The 20,262-nt window shown below is 53.6% G+C and overlaps 1 protein-coding gene across 1 annotated transcript in view; it reads right to left on the bottom strand.

The window, feature by feature from the left end:
* Window positions 1–1,323: 1,323 nt before the first annotated feature.
* EEPD1 (endonuclease/exonuclease/phosphatase family domain containing 1) overlaps window positions 1,324–20,262 on the bottom strand; it is a 111,023-nt gene continuing 92,084 nt past the window's right edge. The window contains exons 4-8 of the mRNA XM_062178934.1: window positions 16,884–16,994; window positions 14,285–14,419; window positions 12,035–12,173; window positions 3,375–3,569; window positions 1,324–1,967 (exon numbers count right to left, since the gene is read on the bottom strand). Of these exons, the coding sequence (XP_062034918.1) occupies window positions 1,768–1,967; window positions 3,375–3,569; window positions 12,035–12,173; window positions 14,285–14,419; window positions 16,884–16,994 (780 nt within the window). The 3' untranslated portion in view covers window positions 1,324–1,767. The remainder of the gene's footprint in view (window positions 1,968–3,374; window positions 3,570–12,034; window positions 12,174–14,284; window positions 14,420–16,883; window positions 16,995–20,262) is intronic.

The raw sequence follows: 20,262 nt of genomic DNA, 5'->3' as shown, positions 1-20,262 counted from the left end.
AGTCACAGCTGGAGGCCATTTTGCACTGGGTTGGTCTGTATTTTTTTGCATTTCAAACTAAAATTCCCCAAAGGCCCTCTTTTGAAGAGAAGTCGAAGTCAAGCCCAAGAAACCCTCTGGAGAGGCACTGATCAGGAATGCAGCCTGGCAGGTGGACGGGCAGCGAGCCCTCTGGAATCAAGTGGTGCTCGGGCTGTGTGGACGTGGAGGTCTCCAGTGCACACACGTGTCTGTGTTTATGACCTCTCGACTCCGCCTGGCCAGCTCCCCGTCCATCCACTCCACCTGGCTGTGCCACGCAGGTTCCTCATTCAGAGAAGCAGCGGTGGGTCTCACGGAGTCATCGCTTTTACGTTACTGACAAGCGTCAAGTTGACACATGAGCATGTGTTGCAGAATCAGAAACACCCAAGTCTGGATCCCACCTATTTACTTACTGGCTGGGTGATCCTGAAGAGGTTAAGCTCTAAGTCTCAGTTTCTTCAGTTGTGAAATGGGCTAATTATGATCCCGGTCTCCTTGGGGCAGTAGGATAAGGTGTCTAAGGGAGAATCCAGCCTGGCTCAGGCCCAGTGGCAGTTACCAAACAGTTGCTTCCTTCTCACAACCTCCCTCCAGCCCCCCAAACACCCCTTCACCAGCCACAAGGAAGGACCTTGAGACTGTAGGGTCCAGCTTCCTATGAGCCAGTCGCACATCCGCCTCCATGGGCGACGTGGGTCCAGGACCCCCAAAGATATTAAAACCCACAGATGCTCAAGTCCCTTTAGAAAACAGCAGATCTGCCTAGAACCTATACACACTCTCCTGTACACGTTGTCATTTCTAGCTTACTTATAATCCCTGGGACAACGTAAGCAGCAGCTACACTGCACTGTGTAATGACAAGGGAGAATCGTCTGCGCATGCTCAGCACGGGCACAGTTTATTTTTGTTTCTGATCGGTGGCTGAATTCGTAGATGTGCGCTCCTTGGATCCGGGCTGAGGCGTTGCTCAGACTCAGCAAAGGGAGCGCTGGGCCAGGAATCTGTGATGGGTTAGGAAGGAGGAAACCACAGCCTTGCCAGGGATTCTCATCCTACGATAAGTTTTTGGAAACGCAAAGCAAAAGAAAGCGCACAGGAGCCGGCGTTGCAGGACGGGCTGGGAGCCAGCAGAGGGCGGGCAGGTGGAGGCGGTGTCGCCGGCACCTCGGCAGGGACAAAGGGCAAGGATTCAAAGGAGCTGGGCTGGGGGAGGCGTCCAGGGCCCCATCCCAACCACAACCTCATAGACAGGCAACTGCAAACACACGCAGCGTGGGGACCATCCCACAGCCTCGCTGCAGCCAGGCAGGTTAACATCTGTTTATTTTTGCAAAAACCAACACTAAAAATCACCATTCAACATATTTGAGAAGAGTGCTCAATCACAGTTAAAAGCGTTCCGTCGTTGTCGTCGTTGGCAGCAAGAACCACAGGGCACCCCGGGCTGGGGCCTGCAGCCTCCGCAAGGCGCGCTCTCCTTCCCAGGCTCCAAGACTGCTCCGTGCTGCTGTTCCCAGCGCAGACACAGCCAGGTTCTGCGGGTTCCCCGTGGGGCTTGTGCGCGCACCCCCCCAACACACACACACACGCGCGCGCGCGGGGGTCCTCAAGGCCCACAGAGAAGGCCGTGGCTTGAGGCCCAAGTGCTGATGAGCTCAGAACGTAGATTAAAAGGGGGCGCCAGCCCCGAGTTTTCACCGTGCCGCCCGGGGCTGTGAGCGCACACGTCGTGCAGCGTCATCACCGCTCGTGCTTGCTGTGGGCTTCGCTCCGCTCCAAGGCGACCCCGTTGCCATTGCGAGGGCCTTCCTTCTTGTTCCAGTCCTTCTCCACGTAAAACTCGGCGAGCACAGGGCAATGTTCGGAGGCCACGCCACCCCACGACCAGTTGTCGGGAATCCAGGGGTTCGTGAGACCCTCTCTCACCACGGCCCAGTGACCTGAGGGAGAGGGAAGAGACAGCGGTCAGCACAGGAAAGGCTAGGGGTCACGGGCAGCAGGTGCACTGCCTGCCCGGCGCCCTCCTCAGTCAGCTGGCCGGAGTGCAAAGCAAGGACCTGGGCCAATGTGGTTTGCCACATGTATGAGAGTTGATTCACTTAGGCAGTGGAAGTGCCCGGAGGCTCTGTGGTTTGGAAGCCCATGGCTGACCTCATTCAAGGACCCCTAAGTAACTGGATGAGCAAGAGTTAAGTGTTTGCCAGACGTCCAAAGAGAAGATCCTAACTTGCAAAGCGAAAGATGCCAAGGGGGAGGGAAATAAATTCTTTTTCTGGAAAAGATGACACAGATAACATTATAGAAGTTTATGAGAAAGGAAAGGTATTATAAAGGTAAGTGGCCTGCAGGCAGCAGGAGGTGTATGTGGCCACACCCTGGTAAGAAATGGCTCCAAGAACACCGGGAAGCACTGCTGTGGTCCCCCGTGCAGATCCCGTGGAAGCGGGGCTCTGGCCCGGCAAGATGGCAGTTCTGTGACTGAACAGGAAGCAGGTAGAAGGAGTGCCTGTAGGCTTCGCCGCAGCCCTGTCGTTCAGCTTCCCCAGCTCTCTCTGAGGGCAGGTGCCTCCCACTGGCCCCTGCAGGCTGCAGGCCAGCCCCTGCCCCTGGCCAGTGCAGGTCACTGCTAACCACGCGTCACTTGGTTGACGCTGGTCACTCCCCGAGACCCACTGCCTTCCTCCTCTGGCTGTGACATCGTCAGGACTAGAAATGCAAGTCCTAAGGCCCGAGGCCCTGGCTGCATGTTAGGCTCTCTCGGTGCAACCCAGGCTTTGGTACTTGGCTTAACCTTGAGGTCTCCCTGAAGTATAACGGCTTCACCCAGCCTTGCTAAAGCTTTCAGCCAGAGTTGAGAACTCCTGTCCTGTGCCTTCCACATGCCGGCCTGATTGCCCCCGGCTCAGCAGGGGAGAGGGGCTGCTTTTCAGGGCAGAAATGACCCAGGGGCACTGAGCCTCCCCCATCCCTTCACGCCCATGGCGTGCCGGCTCAGCCCCGGCAGTGTCAGCACGCCCCGCTCCACAGTGCCGCACCTGACCCTCTGTAAAATGCCTGCCACCCGACCAAGCAGCCTCAAGTTAGGGTAAGAGATTGGCTCATCTCTGAGTCAGGCCGCTGCTACTCCATAGCCATGACCCATGACCCGTGACCTATGACCCATGACCACATGACCCATGACCAGGCTTGCTGGGACACGCCTGGCTCATCCCTGTACTTATTCATCAGCTTATCTGGTAAGCTGAGCCTCTCACGGTCCTGCAGGAGGGGAGAAGACCCCTGCCGTGCAGACGCGCTCCTCTGACCCCAGTGTGGAGCAGCAGGAAGACGTGTGGGTCCTGCCTTACCCGTGAACACCTTCTTCAAGCTTTTGCTGATCCAGATGTTGTCCAGAGACCTCGAGCCCTGTGGATTCTTGGTGCTGATGTTGGTGAAGGTGTGTGCAGGGACCAGGGGGTGGAACTTCTCTCTCCGCAGCACGTCGCAGTCACTGCTCTCTGGCCCTTGGCCGAAATCCCCTAAAATGATCACATCTTTCTCTCCTGGAAGAAGATGACAGCTGGTGTTGAAGGGTTGGTGGGAGGTAAAACCCAGCACTGCCCACAGCCCACTGCTCAGAGTCAGGATGGCTGCACGGGTCTCATTCTCCCCTAAACGTTCGGAGCGGGGGTGTTACTAATTAAATGAGGGATGGCGTTGAACAGAGAGCATCTTGTTCCAGCTCATGGGATGTAAATATCACAGCAGTGCAAGGCCTAAGGGTCTTGCCCCGAGAGTCAACCAAAGCTCAACAAACATCTGCCGAGCAGCTCTGTGGGCCCCACCTGTGAACGAAACACAACCCCTGCTCTGTAGAATTCAGAATCCTGGGGGAGCAGTGGCCTAGCAAACAGACAAAAATATGGGCATGGAAAAAAGAGTGGTGAATGGGGAGACCGACACAGCACAGGGAAGGGTGGCCAGGGAAGGCTCCCTGGGGGAGGCAGCGCCTGACTTGAGTGTTAGATTGCCCAGGAGTGCTCGGCTCAAGGATGAGAGGAAACCTGAGTGAGAGCAGGGAGCTACAGAACAGGTGCTTTCCTAACGCAGCTGGGTGCTTCTGTAGAATAAGATACCAAGTAGGCAGATGCTGGTCGGGTCAGCAGCAGCTAGTCTTGCACTAGTGCCTTTCCTAGCTGCTTCCCAGGCCAGGGAGAAACGCTGAGTCCTGGCATTCACTGTGCAGCTCACAGAACCCTGCTACCCAGATAGACCTCGTGCCCCACTCTCCCGCTGTTGGTCATTTCAAAGGTCGCGCGTAGTATCCACTACTGAAGGGAGGATCTCATTCTGATACTGTGTCCCTGCTCTCTGTCTTCAGAGTCCCGGTTAGAAAGGACGGTGCATTGTGGGGCACTGGGGTAAGCTGCCACATGGGACACCACCATCCCATATCAGAGTTCCAGTTTGCGTCCCGGCTGCTCCGCTTCCAATCCAGTTCCATGGGAAGGCAGCAGAAGACGGCTCAAGTACTTGGGCCCCCGCCACCCACATGGGAGCCCCAGATGGAGTTCCTGGCTCCTGGCTTCAGCCTGGCAGAGGCTTGGCTGTTGCAGCAATTTGGAGATTGAACCAACAGATGGAAGATCTCTCTCTCTCCTTCTACCTCTTCCCCACTCCCTCTTCTCCTTCTCCATCACTTTGCCTTTCAAATAAGTAAAATAAATCTTTAAAAAAGAAAAAAGAAAAGAAGGGATGGCTACTGGTCAGATTCTGGATAAATATGGCCAACCCACTCTCCATTTCCAAAGGTTTCTCAGACTTCCACCAGTAATAGAAGGAAGTTCCTCTTATTGCATTTCTCACCAACATTGAGTGAAGAAATTAATATGACATGAAACTGCTGTCTTGGGGCCAGCACTATGGCACAGCAGGTTAAACCAGTGCCTGCACTGCCGGCATCCCATATGAGCACCAGTTCAGGTCCCAGCTGCTCTACTTCTGATCCAGCTCCCTGCTAATGGGCTGGGAAAAGCAGAAGAGGATGGCCCAAGTGCTTAGGTCCCTGCCACCCACATGGGAAACCTGGAAGAAGCTCCTGGCTTCAGCCTGGCCCAAATACGGCTGATGCAGCCATTTGGGGCATGAACCAGTGGATGGAAGATCTCTTTCTCTGTCTAACTCTTTCAAATAAATAAATAAATCTTTAAAAATATGGAAAAAAAACCCCACTTCATTTAAGAAAAATGTGGTGTCTTGTACTTGCAGAAAAATAACATATGCTCCCCTTCCTGTAGACTGGAGTGTCTACATAAATTATTTGGAGTTCTGTTACATAACAGACTTGTCTTTTCTTCACCAATTTATTGTTATACTCAATCATTTATTTTATATCAGTTTGGAGTCACGGATACTTAATTTTATATTTCAAGCTATAATCCAATGCTATCTTATTTACTTTGTTCAAATTTTTCCAGTCAGTTTCTGTGTGCTTTTTTTAAAAAAATTTCATTTATTTGAGAGAGAGTGAGAGAGCAAGTTAGCTAGCTACCTCAATGTCCAGAAAAACGGGTTGGGCTAGGCCGAGATCCCGGATCTCAAGCCAGGTCTCCCTCATGGGCGGGAGGAATGCAAGGACTTGAGTCATTACTGCTGCCTCCGAGGGTCTGCGCTGGCGAGAAGCTAGAATTGGGAGCAGAGATGGACTTGAACTCAGGCACCCTGACATGTGATGCGGGAGGCCGCTGTGCCAGACGCCCGCCACCCTGTGTGCTCTGACATACACCTGCACCTTTGGTGTAGGAACACTTCCTTTCTCTCTGGGCCCACAAGACGCTCCAGGATCATCCTGGAGATTTCCTGTCCCCACCCCAGAACTGGCCACTTCCCTGAAGAGCCCTGGTTCCTGTCACCTGAGCAGAGTGTTAGAGTGAAGATGTGGGGGCCAGGGTACCTGCTGTGCCCACTCTTTGTACAGGGCACTGATGCAATACTTACTGTCTTGCATGAACTCTTCATAATTAAGAAGAGTAACCCTTTATCACATACAAGAATTGTTTTTTTATAGTTTGACATCTGTCCTTTTCACTTGGTAAATGACCAAATTGAAGCATACAGAAGTTTAGAAAAAAATTTTATGTAGTACAATCTAATAAAATTTCCCTAGATTATCTCATTTATACACCATTTTTAATATACATTTTTCATTGTATTTAAAAGGCAAAGAGAGAAAGGAGCAGGGGGAGGGGTATCTTTTATCCATTAGTTCACTCCCCAAATGCCGGCAACAGCCAGGGCTGGGCCAGGACAAAGTCAAGATCTCAGAACTCAACCTGGGACTCTTATGTGGCGGCGGGGGGCAGGAGCGACCCAAGAACTTAAGCCATCACTGGCTACCTCCCAGAACATGCATTCGCAGAGAGCTACATCAGAAGCAGAGGAGCCAGGAATTGAATCCAGGCACACTGGCACAGGATAGAAGCACCCTGAGAGGTGACTTAACTACACGCCAAACGCCCACTCACTAAGCTATTTTTGTGGTTTAATTTCTCCCATTTTCCATCTGCCTGGAATTTACTTTTATTTTTCCCACAAACAATTAACCACTTCTGCCAGCACTATTTCCTGATGCCTCCCTTCTTCCTGAACTGAATGGGGATACCAACCTGTCATTAAAAAACTCCTACACGTACCTCTGAGCCTTTCTCTATCCTACAGATCTATTCTTTTTTTTTTTTTTTCTTGGACAGGTAGAGTTATAGACAGTGAGAGAGAGACAGAGAGAAAGGTCTTCCTTCCATTGGTTCACTCCCTAAATGGCCACCACGGCCAGCACTGTGCCGATTCGAAGCTAGGAGCCAGGTGCTTCCTCTTGGTCTCCCATGTGGGTGCAGGGCCCAAGGATGTGGGCCATTCTCCCCTGCCTTCCCGGGCCAGAGCAGAGAGCTGGACTGGAAGAGGAGCAACCAGGACTAGAACCCGGCGCCCATATGGGATGCCGGTTCTGCAGGTGTCCAAATGAGGCAAGGGCTCTGGCCCCCAGATCTATTCTTGAGCTAGTACCATAACATGCTTTCACATTCTCTCATTGCAAATGTTTATCCATTTTCCTGATATTGAAATCTTGTGAATTTTTAAAGTGAATTTTAAAATTAAACTTTGGTTTTTCAATGAAATCTGCCTGTGTAAAAATTAAACCAGCACTAACTTTATTTAACGTTCCCATCCCTGGCTGGCTACAGGAAGCCATTCCCTGTGCCTCCTTCTAGCTCCCTAGGCATACATGAGCACACATGGCCATTTATTTCCACACAAGTGGCAGCAGCTGACCATGCAGGTCCCACACATGGGTAACTGGCAATGACCCAATCACCTGAGCCATCATCACCTGTGGGCTCCCAAGGTGCACGTTAGCGGGCAGGTGCAGTCAGGAGCAGAGCCAGGGACTTCTATGTGATATGCTGGCATCGTCACCAGGCATCTTATCCAGTGTCTGAACTGCTGGGCTCAACGCTTGCTCCCACTTTTTCTTTTTTAAACGAGAGACTCCTTTTCTGAAAGGAGCCCCTGTAGGAGGCCCCCAAAGCAGAGCTGCTCTGACTGAACTGTGTGTGGGGCACACTCTGCACACACTCGGGGCAGTGGGCACTCCAAAAATTACCGACGCTTGAGGCTCCCTCCCAGAGACTGGAGAGATCCTGAGGGAGTACCTCTGGGGGACTGGCCCTCAGCACCTCCCAACGCTCTCAGGGGCTCCACGCTAGGAACCACAGCCAGAGCAGGGAGCGTGGCTCCTGACCTGCCCCCTGCCCCACAGCCACACGCCACGCATCTCTGTTCATCCAAGTCTTGTCTCTTTATCTGTTCTCCAGTAAAGCTTTATCATTTTGTCATTTTACCACCATATTTCTAAATATTTTACTTTAAAATAATTTTTTATTATGAATAGCATCTTTGTTTTCTCCCATTGTGTTTTACCGCTGGCTGTTGTTGCCATATTTCTGCATTTTTATTTTGTAACTAGCTAGCTGTTTTCATTCTCTTACTGGGTTTTGTTTTTCACTTCAAAGGTAACAAATTGCAATCATATTCCCTAAAAGCAGTGACACTTCTTTCTCTCTACGCCCAGTTTCTCATCTCACGTCATCAATCTAAACTAACCAGGAATGAAAATGAGCACAGAGAGTCCCTGAAAATGAGAAGCACCCTGCAGAGGAGCCCATTCAAAAACAGGAGCTCTTGGCCCTGACCCTAAAAGAAAACAGCTGGTTGGTTTTTGATGCTTTGCCACTTTCTGCCTCAATGCCTTGGGCGAGCCTTCAGTCCACAAAAGCCAGCAAACCCATATCCTCCGGGGTGAGGGCCAGTAGAGTCCTGGTGAGCAGCACAGGCCCTGCCCTTCAAGTTTCCTGAGCCACATTAGCAAGCCTCAGCCAGAGGCCCCCACAGCAGAAGTGAATTACTGGGGTCGCGCTGTGGTGTAGCGGGTAAAGGCGCTGCCTGCAGTGCCAGCATCCCTAATGGGTAACGGTTTGAGTCCTGGCTGCTCCACTTCTGATCCAGCTCTCTGCTGTGGCCTGGGAAAGCAGTAGAAGAGGGCCCAAGTCCTTGAGTTCCTGCACCCACATGGGAGACCTGGAAGAAGCTGGCTGCTGGCTTCGGATCCGCGCAGCTCCAGCTGTTGCGGCCAATTGGGGAGTGAACCAGTGGATGAAAGACTTTCTCTCTCTCTCTGCCTCTCCTTCTCTCTCTATGTAACTGACTTTCAAATAAATAAATAAATCTTAAAAAAAAAAACAAAAACCTCTACTGCCCACGTTTTCAATATTCTGGTGGAGATATGGGGGTACTTCAAAAACTCCATGGAAAGCTGAAATAAAAGATGTTCATTTTTTTTTTTTTAAAGTGAAGTATCTGTGTGGCAGGAAGGACTACAAAGCGACTTCAGAGCTAGAGCAGAATGTTTTTTTCTTTAAAGAATTTTAAACATTTCTCCCACAGTCTGATTGACCCTACAGGAAATGGGGCAGTGATGAAGTCAGCATTTTCCAAGCAAAGCGAGAAGAAATTCTACAAGAACAATGGAGGCACACACTCCCCGCTAGGCTCTGGATTCCTGCAGACTGACCCCTCGTCTCAGGATCCCTTTCAGGCAAGACAGGGTCCATAGGGAGCAGCGTTCTGTGACACCTTACGAGGGGGTTTAGGGAAAGCAGCTCACAAACGAGATCAGAAAGGCATCCAAGCCCATAGGTCAAGTCTTTCCCTGTGCTTCTGTAATACCAGCTAGGAGGGGAGAGCTGGAAGGGAAAGACCCAAAGCCACCAGCAGGGGGCGCCCATGCACTGCAGATGGTGCAAAGCCGGAGGGGCTGGCACAGAGGCTCTCCTGCAGCTCTCCTGTGCCCCCACGCACATCACAACAACACGGGAGCTGTCTGGAGACACCAGGAGACACAGCAGAAAAGCCGACTTGGGAAGTGCATGAGTGAGCACAACTCAGACCTGGCTGGCATTCGTGACCACTCAGCGAGCCCTCACTGAGTGTCGGGCACTGTGAGCGCTTCCTTGACAGCTGTGCTTTAACTGTCACAACCCCATGGGGCGGGTGCATTGCCATCTCCTCTGCAGGTGGGAAGCTGAGGCCCCGAGAGCCAGTCCTGAAGTCCACGCCCCCACAAAGAGCAGGGACGCTGCACGTAGGAACACATGAGAGCTAGGATGCGCGAGCAGTGTGTGCTGAGTGGCAATGAGACACAGCTCGATTTTGCAAGGAACAGATGATACATCCAGTGCACATCAAGGGAAACTGCAGGTTAAGAAAGACCGGGGCGGGTGGGCGGGAGAAGGAACGGAAGTTTTCATTGGAATGCAAACCTGACAAAGGCAGGGCTCAAAACCAGAATTCTGAAGCCAAGAGAAATGCTGGTGTCGGGCTAAGCCCAGGTGTGTGCAGCCGCAGCAACAAAAATGCTGGCTCTCTTTTGCATGGGCACACTCAGGTTTCTCACAACGCACATTCTTTCGGGGAAGCCTGCCTTGGTGATGACATTGAGGCCATTCTCCGCCATGGGGAGTCAGGGCTGCACAAAAGCCAGATTCTTGCAGAAAATGCGGCCACCAGTGGTGGGCCCCCGGGGCACCTGCTTCGTTCCCAGAAACGGGGGGGGGGGGGGGGGGCAATGTTCAGGGCTGGTGCCCTCAGAACATATAAATCCCCAGAAGTATAAAACGCCAGTAGTAATGGCAGGAGCGAGTCCCCCCATGGGACTACCCCACCGGACGTTGCCCATCACTGTGCACTGTGCTGAGTCACGGGTGCGAAAGAAGAGCATTCGATCGGGGACCTGGCTGCTGCTGTCCACCTGGGCGCACATTCCCGACGGGCAGAAAGGCCCAGGGTTTTCGAATCAAATCGATCGTGTTTGCAGTGCCAGGAGCCTGTGGCGTGAAAGCTTTGACTTTGTTTGAGCTGAACCCTGCTTCTAATCTATTTACCCTTGTGGCACCTGGGTGGGCTGGGGCACTTCCTGAACCCCTGGGTCTGCAGTGTCACCAGTTAACAATTAATGGGCCATGACTAGCAGGGGGACACAGAGAGCATGAGTCACTGCGTGTCCCTGGCTGGACACAGCTTACAGGTCGATAGTCCCAGGGCAACTTGGAGCAAGTACCTGGCCAAGGTTTTCTGAGGAAAACCTGACCACTCCCTGGATATCAGGGAAGAAAAACAAACACACACAAAACCCCACAAGGGTGACTGCCTCGGGCTGTCCGCGGGGTCAGGAGCTGGCGTCTTCCCTATTTGCTTTTAGGTAAAGAGAAGCCAAAGTTGGAGACGGGGAACAGCAGCAATGACCTCTGATGGGCTTTTTAACGGGTGGGGGCAAACCACAGGTGCACACGTCCCACACGGCTGCTTCCTGGTCGAAGGAGGCAGCTTTGCCAGCCCTCCCGCCTTCTGGCCTGAGGACTCATGGTGTAAGTGGAACGCTGGACACAGGTGTTCCAGCATGTGCAGCCTGCACAGCCCCACGCACCAGGCCCCACCCACAGCAGCCCAGCGAGGGGAGCAGCCCAGGCGCCCACAACGGGTGAGTGCATGAACCCGATGTGGCCCCTATGGATGGGGAAGACCTCTCAGCCTCAGCAAAGGGACTTCCAGCCCGAGCGACATGGAGGGATCTTGAGGACTTTGGGCAGGACCAGGCCAAAGCCAGGAGCCAGCAGCTTCATCGGGGTTTCCCAGGCAGATGGCAGGGACCAGAGTACTTGAGCACCTGCTGCCTCCCAGAATGCACATTGGCAGGAAGCTGGATTGGAAGGGGAGTAGCTGGACCTCGAATCAGTCACTCCAGTATGGGATCAGGGTGCTCCAAGCGGTGAGGCAAGCCGCTGGGTCAAACGCCTGTCCCTTTCCTGGTGGCTTAGGGTCAACTCAGGTTCCCTCAGTGCCCCTCTGCACTTGGCACTCCCCTCCGGCCACTCCTATGAGCTGAGAGCTGCCAGATCTCCCTGCTGGTGGGGATCTGAATGCTCTGGTGACTGTATGAGGTCCTCCAGTGACAGAAGGAGTGGAGATTCAGGTGGGCGTCCCACCAGGGAGAAGAGGTCAATTTGCCATTCATCCAGAACATACCACATCCCCTGGTCACCTCTTCTCTCTTTCATAAGAAGAGCACTGCAAATCTGTGGGTGGCCCCCCAGAGGCAGCTGGGTGAGGCCGAGATGTCACAGGGAAAGGGCATTGTCACACATGTTTTTCCCCATAATTCTCTCCATCCAAGAGAGGTGAAGAAGCCACAGAGCTGACACCTGGGGACCCCCATGCTAAGTCCACGGAGACAAAGCAGTGACCAAGCAGACTCCAGATGGGCTCCCCACACTGCAGGGGGTGTGACCACCCCTGTACCCGCGACCCACACTGTGGACAGATGGGTGGCCTCAGTGGTCGGAAAGGCTGTGGAGGAGACACCTGCTGCCTGCCCTGCCCCAGCGTGGTCCAGCCACACCCATAGACAATTTCCTACCTTTCAGGGTTTCCTGAAGGCTCTGTACGAAGCTCGCCAACCGGTGGCCATCACTGGGATTCTTGCTCGGATTCTCGCCTGCTGGGAGGGTCAGGGCTGCCAGGTGAAGGTTAACGAGGGTCAAGTCATTACTTCCCACCTGGGCAGCAGGAAACAAAGCAACACTCAGGTGCTCATATTTCCTGCCTCTGTCATAACCGACTCTAATCAGCTTCATGCACACGGTTGACCCTGGCCAACAGAGGGGAGGCCGGCTACCAAGCCCGAGGTATTCACCTTGGACTTCCCCAGGGCTCCTAAAGGAAGAGACCTATTTTGTTTTACCATCTGCCGGCCCCTGACATCCCAGCTCGTACTGCTTCTTAAGACCTAAAATCTGGACATATCTGGAAGTGTCCAGTGTTGGTTTGTTTTTTCCCCCTTCTAAGCATGAGGGTGGCTCCAGCAGCTGGTTGCTAACAGCTCTGGGGGCTCTTCTCGGCAGGGCCAGCCTAAGGCCCCCTGCCAGGACTCCCTGCTGGGATCTGCCCTTTCTCCCACTCCACACACGTCCTCCCCACTCCCCTAAGGGTTCTTGTCCATCTGGAGCCCACTATGCCCCAGTGCTCACTTTAACCTGATTTCAAATGTGTCAAAACCTGAAGCTGGCAGGACCGGGCAGCCAACAGCGTGACCCAGCCCTGCATCCCCAGGGGGAGGTCTCGTGTTGTACAGACTTTGGCCTGCTGCTCGGCTGCTCAGGGTTGAGCAATCCTGTCCCCCCCACTGTCACAGCAGCCCTCTAGTCACTGCCAGGAAGGAAAGAGGTACCAGGGCAGCCCTAGGACGTGGAGGGCCCCAATCTGGTTGCACAGATGTGGCTTTGTCACTGTCACCACCACTGGGACCGAGAGCTCTGCTGTGTGACTCTGCTCGCTGCCCAAACCACTGTAGGTGGAGCGGGAAGTCTGGCCCGGTACCCTATCTGCCACTTGCCACCTTGGAACCTGACCCAAAGCACAAGAGGCAGAGTGACTATCTAAGGAACCACTGTAGAAGATCCAGGCCAATCATCCACGGTCCAGTAGCATCTGCTCAGTGGCCCACTAAAAACATCGGCATCAGCTGGTCCTGGCTGTTGTCCTGCTTGGCCGAAGCCAGGACAGCCACTTGACATAGAAAAAAAGGACCTGTGTGGCATTAGGAGGTTTTATAGATGATACCTGGTTGACTTATTCACAGTCCTGCAGGTACCCCAGGGGTATGTGTGGGGACAAAACCCCATTCATGTTACAGGCAGGAGCAGGCAAGGTGCTACTGGGTACAGCTGTCACCCCAATGTATGAGCGCACACCTGCTGCACCAGCACGGGGCTAAACCAGGCTGGGCACGAGGTGACAGTCAGGCTCTGGAGCAAACAGAAAGGAGAGGCCTCCAATGCCCGGCAGGCCATGAGCGTGCTGGGCTCTAGCAAGGGAGTACTCCTGCCTGACCTGGGATTTCACAGCCAAGTCCCACGGAGATAAGCTTCATCGACTGCCCCTGGGTGGCTGATGTGGGCTCCTGCAGCCCAGCTTCTGAGCGTCCTGCTGCTCACGGACACTTCCCAAAGATGTCCAGGGAAGTGAGGGAGACAGCACTCGGCTCTGTCTGTCCAGCTGCTGCTGGACACTGGCCAGACAAGGCTCCCCCGAAAGTGAGGGTTCCCCTGGAGATGCCAGTTATAGGGGTGCTCCTAGGCCCAAGTCCCGAGCTTCTCTAGAAGACTCTCCCAGCTCAGACATCCCCTGGAGAGCCCCCCTGGTAGTAGACAGGGATGAGAAGCAGCCAAGGAGCCCTCTACTGCAGCCATTGACAAATGCCAGACCTCCTCCACCAGGGCCAGGAGGTCTGGGACATCGCTCCAAAAATACTCAGTCATGGGCCCTGTCCCAGTAATTCTGTCTGTCTGGGCTAGGCTCTAGGAATCTCTGATTTTAGGAAAATCTCCCCACGTGGTTCTGATGTCAGGTTTGGGAGCCAGCCAGGGAGCTGCTTTCCTCCCTTCCCATCTGGCTGTCGGAGCTGTGGAAGCAGAGAGTCTCTCGGGATCACTGTCGCCCCTGCCCTGAACACGTGCACCTGCCACGGAAGTCCTGGAGCAGGCGCTGGCCCAACCCTAGGAGAATAAAATCAAGGCAAGACGAGGCTTCTCGCACGCCCAGTTCTGCAAAGAGAGATCCCCCACGCCACCCCATGGCTTGAAGGTCACAGACAACACGGAGCAGGTACCTTGAATCGTGCCACGTATGGGTTGGGGCCTGCAGACTTCCCGTGCCCATTGCTGGGCGAACTCTCCTGCGAGGTAGCGTCTTTCAGCTCCACGCCGGCCACTGTGTCCCACAGGAATCCTGAGTACCCGGCCCCCTGCAGCAGAGAGGGACATGGTCTTGGTGCCAAGTGCAGCCCAGCACTGGGGAAAGAGGCCAGAGGTGCCGGGAGCATCAGGCTCTGCCCTGGGTCCCCAAGGACACTCACCCAGGCGCCGTTCTTAGACAAACTGCACCCGCTGCCTTGGCCCCATCCCCCACACCGCAAGCCAGGGCTGCTTGGGTGTTCCTTGCGGGAGGCGGGTGGTGGGGGGAGCCCAGACCAGCACACGGCTGTGGTCCCAAGCATCACCTCCCAGGAAGTAGCAGCTCACACCTCTGAACTCAGAGAGGTCACATGACCTCCCTGACCGCCCCCCCCCCCCGCCAGAGGCCAATGGCAACGGTGAGAATTGGAAACAAGACTCCGTCAGATGGGTTTTGCCTACTGATCCATATTTGCTGGATGAATGAGAGTCAGAGATAAGAGTTCTAACCTTTGGAGCTGCCCCAGGTCCCGCTGCATGTGGCACCTTGTGGGGAGTATGCTCTGTATTTAAAATTCAGGAAATCTCCTATGAGATGGTGATTCAAGCCGGCGCCACGGCTCAATAGGCTAATCCTCCACCTTGCAGCGCCGGCACACCAGGTTTTAGTCCCGGTCAGGGAGTCGGATTCTGTCCCGGTTGCCCCTCTTCCAGGCCAGCTCTCTGCTATGGCCCGGGAGTGCAGAGGAGGATGGCCCAAGTGCTTGGGTCCTGCACCCCATGGGAGACCAGGAGAAGCACCTGGCTCCTGCCTTCGGATCAGTGCGGTGCGCCGGCCACAGCGGCCATTGGAGGGTGAACCAACGGCAAAGGAAGACCTTTTTCTCTGTCTCTCTCTCTCACTATCCACTCTGCCTGTCAAAAGTTAAAAAAAAAAAAAAAGAAAGTGATTCGGCCACCCTGGGCCACCACACGCCATGGTAACGAGTGGCTTCATGTGGATGCAGCTGCAGATGGAGACGGCCATGAGCCCTCAGTCCAAGGTGGCCCGGCCTCGCTGGTGCTGCTCTGTGGGGCATCTAACACGCACCATCCTTTTACATCTGGCAGCTGCTCTTGGCTAAGGAGGGGTGTTTGCTCCATTACGCAGGTGGAGGGACTGAGGCCGGGAGGTCTGAGTAGCTGGAACTCAGTCTCCCCACAACTCTGCGCTATCTCTGATGGCTTCGAGGCCCCACCCCGGAGTAGGGGAACCTGTGCTGTCCCTCCAGGCTGGAAGCTCCCTGTGGGAGGGGTTGCATCCCTACCGGTCTTACAAAGACTCAGAGAGGTCAGGGATGGGGGTCTGTTTCTCTCACCGAGGCGCATCAGGCACAGAACCCAGTGCCTGGCTCCGAGTGCCCGCTCACTAGTGATTTGCTGAATGAATGTAAGAGCCTCAGATACCTACCTGCTCTCTAACAAAGGAAGCCGGAATCACTGCTATTTATTTCTATGTGGACTGAGAAGGGAGCGGCGGGGCTGGTCAGGAAGACAGCTGCATCCCACACTGGCTTTGCCTCAGCCCCGTGAACACTGCGCCTGCTCAGCGTCAGCTGCAGCGGCCATCGACATGCCACAGCTCAGGCTCAGGGTCATGGGTAAAAGGGGGGGGGGTCTTACTGTCAGTAAATAGCCAGCCACTTTTAATCTATGATGTAAGAGCCCAAAGTCCGAGTATCAGTCATGAGCACAATTCACATGTGTTTCTAAGCCTATGGGGTATAAGGGACCTTCAAAAACTTTGTGGGACATGTGCGTGTTGAAAAATTATGAGTGGCTTTCAAAAAAATTTAGCTCTCAAGTAAGCTTGTCTTTTAATTCCATTTTTCCACAGACTGCTCCAGGTGTCCTTGTACACTAAACACAGAAGCAGTGACATTTGCCGTTAGAGGACAGTGATGTAAGGATGTATTTGTCAACTCCTGATTAATAAGCAGGGGCCTCTTTTTAAAACCCCACAGACACCAAACAGTCCACTGTGAGTAAACTTGGTCTTGAGCACGTAAGTGTGGAAATGGATATTTTTATGGATAGTTTTCCCTGCACACACGGGGGACATACTGATGGAAAAACAACTCAAATTCAAAATCTGCTGAACATTTCAACAGAATATTTCTGTTTGCATAATTTCCACCACTGGAAGCACACGCTTCACGTATGAACTAGGCGAAATGAAATTTTCAGCCAGTGGATAATGGGTTTTCCACAAACCTGGCAGAACTGTGCTGAGGGGGATTTTGAGGACAAAAGACAGAAATACTCATTTGTTGCCTTGGCCAGGACAGGCTTTCTCCTCTTCCCCGTCCAGTACCCTAAAGCGCCATTGCCATCGGGGTTCTTTCTGGATTCAAATACGAAATGAAAACCAGGGCATTTAGAAATTTTAAAAACTGGGCAGAAATACTGGACAAAGGAAATTTTAGAATGCCCTTGACTGGGGGGAATTGTGCTGAAATGAAATAAGAAGGGAGGCAGGATCTGCAGGGCTGGTACCTTGTGGAGCAGGCTCGAGGGCTTCTCGGCGACAGCGGCCTTCCAGCAACCCCGGGGTCCCCTCCACTTGCGGATGTTGGGCAGGATCGGCTGGTTGAGCTCCGCACAGAACTGCAAAGACAGAGCACCCGTCAGTGGCTTTGCGGTCCCACCCGAGAGAGGCCAGATCCTGGGTGCCCCGCCCAAGAGGCCAGACTCTCGGTGCCTCTCAGCATCCAGCAACTTGACCTTCAGCCCTGGGCTCTCAAAACCCAGAGACTGCCACATTTTATGTCAACTACAGTAAATAAATACATGGAAAGTTCCAAGGACCAACCAACCAGGGTTTGCCAAGATGCAGACGATTAAAACATGTCACACACTGAGAAGCCAGCTGTCCGTCTAGGGGATACCAATTTCTCTGCTGGGGATTCCAGGTCACAGACACTGGCTCGCTCCAGAGCATTCTTGCCCAAATTGTTGAGAAAGAGCTGTCAGAATCACTTGTATGCCCAAAAAGCAGGTGGGTTCAAGGTCGCACGCAGGAGCCTCTGGATCAGCCTTGATCCAAGAGGACAACAGACAGCTGAGGGCATCTTTTCTTCAGAGCTCAGCTTGGAAGACAAACAGTGCCCCCTGTGTGGTTTTCTTCCACCGTGTCTGGCTACGGTGGCCTGCATGTGCCTGCACCACCGTGGCTCACTCTTGGTCCCCAGTGTGCTGTGGGAACCAGCAGGTGGCCTCATCCCAGAGGCAAAACAATGAACCTTGCCTGTGGGCGGGGCTTCCACGCACAAGGTGGCACCTCATCCCGGCCCAAGGGTGGTGGCGGTAACCCAGCAGGTGCTGGGGGGGGGAGGGTTGCGGGCGGGAGGGAAGTTATGGGAGGGGGGAAGCCATTGTAACCCATAAGCTATACTTTGGAAATTTATATTCATTAAATAAAAGTTTAATAAAAAAAAAACAAAACAAAAACAATGAACCTCACAGGACCCAACCAGTTCCTCCAACACAACCCTCCTCCTGGGGCTGGCTCTGGGACCGGTCTCCAGAGTCTGTCAGATTTTGGCCCAGTTTCTAAGTTGCTCTCCCCAGGCCACCGTGACACCCTCCAGTCCCTTCATTCCCTTCGCCTCTTCCCCCTGACCAAGGGTCTCCTGGCCTCCATCTGAGCACACGGTGGCTCCCTCCCTTTCATAAGCTGCCCTTAACGAAGCTTATGGCTGCACCATGTCAGCCTGCACCTCTATGTGGACGTCCCCCAAATCTGTACCAACTTCAGTCACCACGCCCATTGATTCTACATCACATGGTTACATGGGATTTGGACCTCCACCACCCATGTGGGAGACCCAGGTGCAGTTCCTGGCTTCTGACTTTGGTCTGGCCAAGCCCCAGCTGTTGCAGCCTTTTGGGGACTGAATCAGTGGATGGAAGATCTCTTTCTCACTGTCCTTCTGTCATTCTGCCTTTCGAATAAATAAATTAATTCTTTTTAAAACCATACTTTACTTGACAGGTGAAGAGACATAGAGACTGAAAGACAGGGAGACAGAGATCTTCCATCTGCTGGTTTGTTCCCCAAATGTCTGTAGTAGCTGGGGCAGGGCCAGGCTAAAGTCAGGAGCCCAGAACTCAGTCTAGGTCTCCCACATGGGCGGCAGGGATCTAAGTACTCGGGCTGCCACCTGCTGCCTCCTAGAGTGCTCACTAGCAGAGAGCTGGAAGTGAGAGCAGAACTGTGACCCAAACCTGGGCACCGGATGTCTCAAGTGGCATCTTCTTTTTTTTTTTTTTTTTTTTTTTTTAATTTTTTGACAGGCAGAGTGGACAGTGAGAGAGAGAGAGAGAGAGAGAGAAAGGTCTTCCTTTGCTGTTGGTTCACCCTCCAATGGCCGCTGCGGCTGGCACGCTGCGGCCTGCGCACCGTGCTGATCCGATGGCAGGAGCCAGGTGCTTATCCTGGTCTCCCATGGTCTCCACTGCACTCCCTGGCCACAGCAGAGAGCTGGCCTGGAAGAGGGGCAACTGGGACAGAATCCGGTGCCCCAACCGGGACTAGAACCCGGTGTGCCAGCGCCACAAGGCGGAGGATTAGCCTAGTGAGCCGCGGCGCCAGCTCAAGTGGCATCTTCTACACCACGTGCCCATCCCTCAGTGACTTAGCACTTCCAACACTGCTCAGGGTGTGCAGGCTACGGGCAGTATTATTCCCGATGGGGGCTTCCCCTGGATGACACCCCCTGGCCAGCTGCTCCTGTCTGGAAGCCTGCCTGTCACTGAAAATGAAACACTTTGGAAAACGCAGCCAGAATCGATTGACTATGACTTCGAGGCTCTGGTGAGGAACTGCACTTCACTAAGCACCAATTTCCGGCCAGGGAATCGTCTGCTTGCTGAGAGTTCATTAGAGCCGAGAATCACTGAAAACGGGAGCAGCTCCCCAGTGCCCACGTGGTGCCTCGTGTGCTCCACGCAGGGATCCCTGCCTGCCTGCTCCTCCAAATCTCCCAGGATGCACACTGAGAAGCTCTATTTTTGAAGATGCCCCCTCGTTCCCCCGCCCCAAGCGGGGGTCCACCAATAGGCAGACTGGAGCACCCCAGCCCCTGGGGATCTCACTGTACTGTGACAGGCAGCAGTGCCATCAGGTTAGGCTGCAAGAAATGCAAACTGGCCCAACCCTCACGAGGACCTTTTAGACACCTGAGGACAGGTGGAGCCCCGTTCACACCCCAAACCCGCCATTGCTTATTCACTCCGTCTCCCGGCCACACCACTTTGCTGGTGGGAAAAGGCAGCCCAGGCTACTGTTTTCCAGGCTCACTGCTCTCAGGCCCCATCCCACGCCTACTTAACACTCTCCGGGGCTGAGCCCAGTAAACTGAATTTTTTAAAAAATTTATTTATTTGACAGATAGAGTTAGACAGTGAGAGAGAGACAGAGAGAAAGGTCTTCCTTCCATTGTTCACCCCCCAAATGGGCCGCTATGGCTGGAGCTACGCCGATCCGAAGCCAGGAGCCAGGTGCCTCCTCCTGGTCTTCCATGCGGGTGCAGGGGCCCAAGCACTTAGGCCATCCTCCACTGCCTTCCAGGACCACAGCAGAGAGCTGGACTGGAAGAGGAGCAACCGGGACTAGAACCCAGTGCCCATATGGGATGCCAGCGCCGCAGGCAGAGGATTAACCAAGTGAGCCACGGTGCTGGCTCCCCCAGCAAACTGAATTTTAACAGCCCCTCCTGATGATTCTGAAGTTAAAGCTCATCTCATGGATGAAGGAAAGGCACTCCTGGAAAGAAACTCTCATTTCTCTGTTTTAATTTTTTTTTTCTTAATGATTTGTTTATTTGAAAGGCAGAGAGACAGAGATAGAGGAGAGACACACAGAGACAGTCTT

Source organism: Lepus europaeus, chromosome 20 (genome assembly GCF_033115175.1).
Source record: "Lepus europaeus isolate LE1 chromosome 20, mLepTim1.pri, whole genome shotgun sequence".
Taxonomy (NCBI): domain Eukaryota; kingdom Metazoa; phylum Chordata; class Mammalia; order Lagomorpha; family Leporidae; genus Lepus; species Lepus europaeus.
The sequence above is the reverse complement of the archived record's forward strand: the minus strand, read 5'-3'. Positions and strand labels throughout refer to the sequence as shown.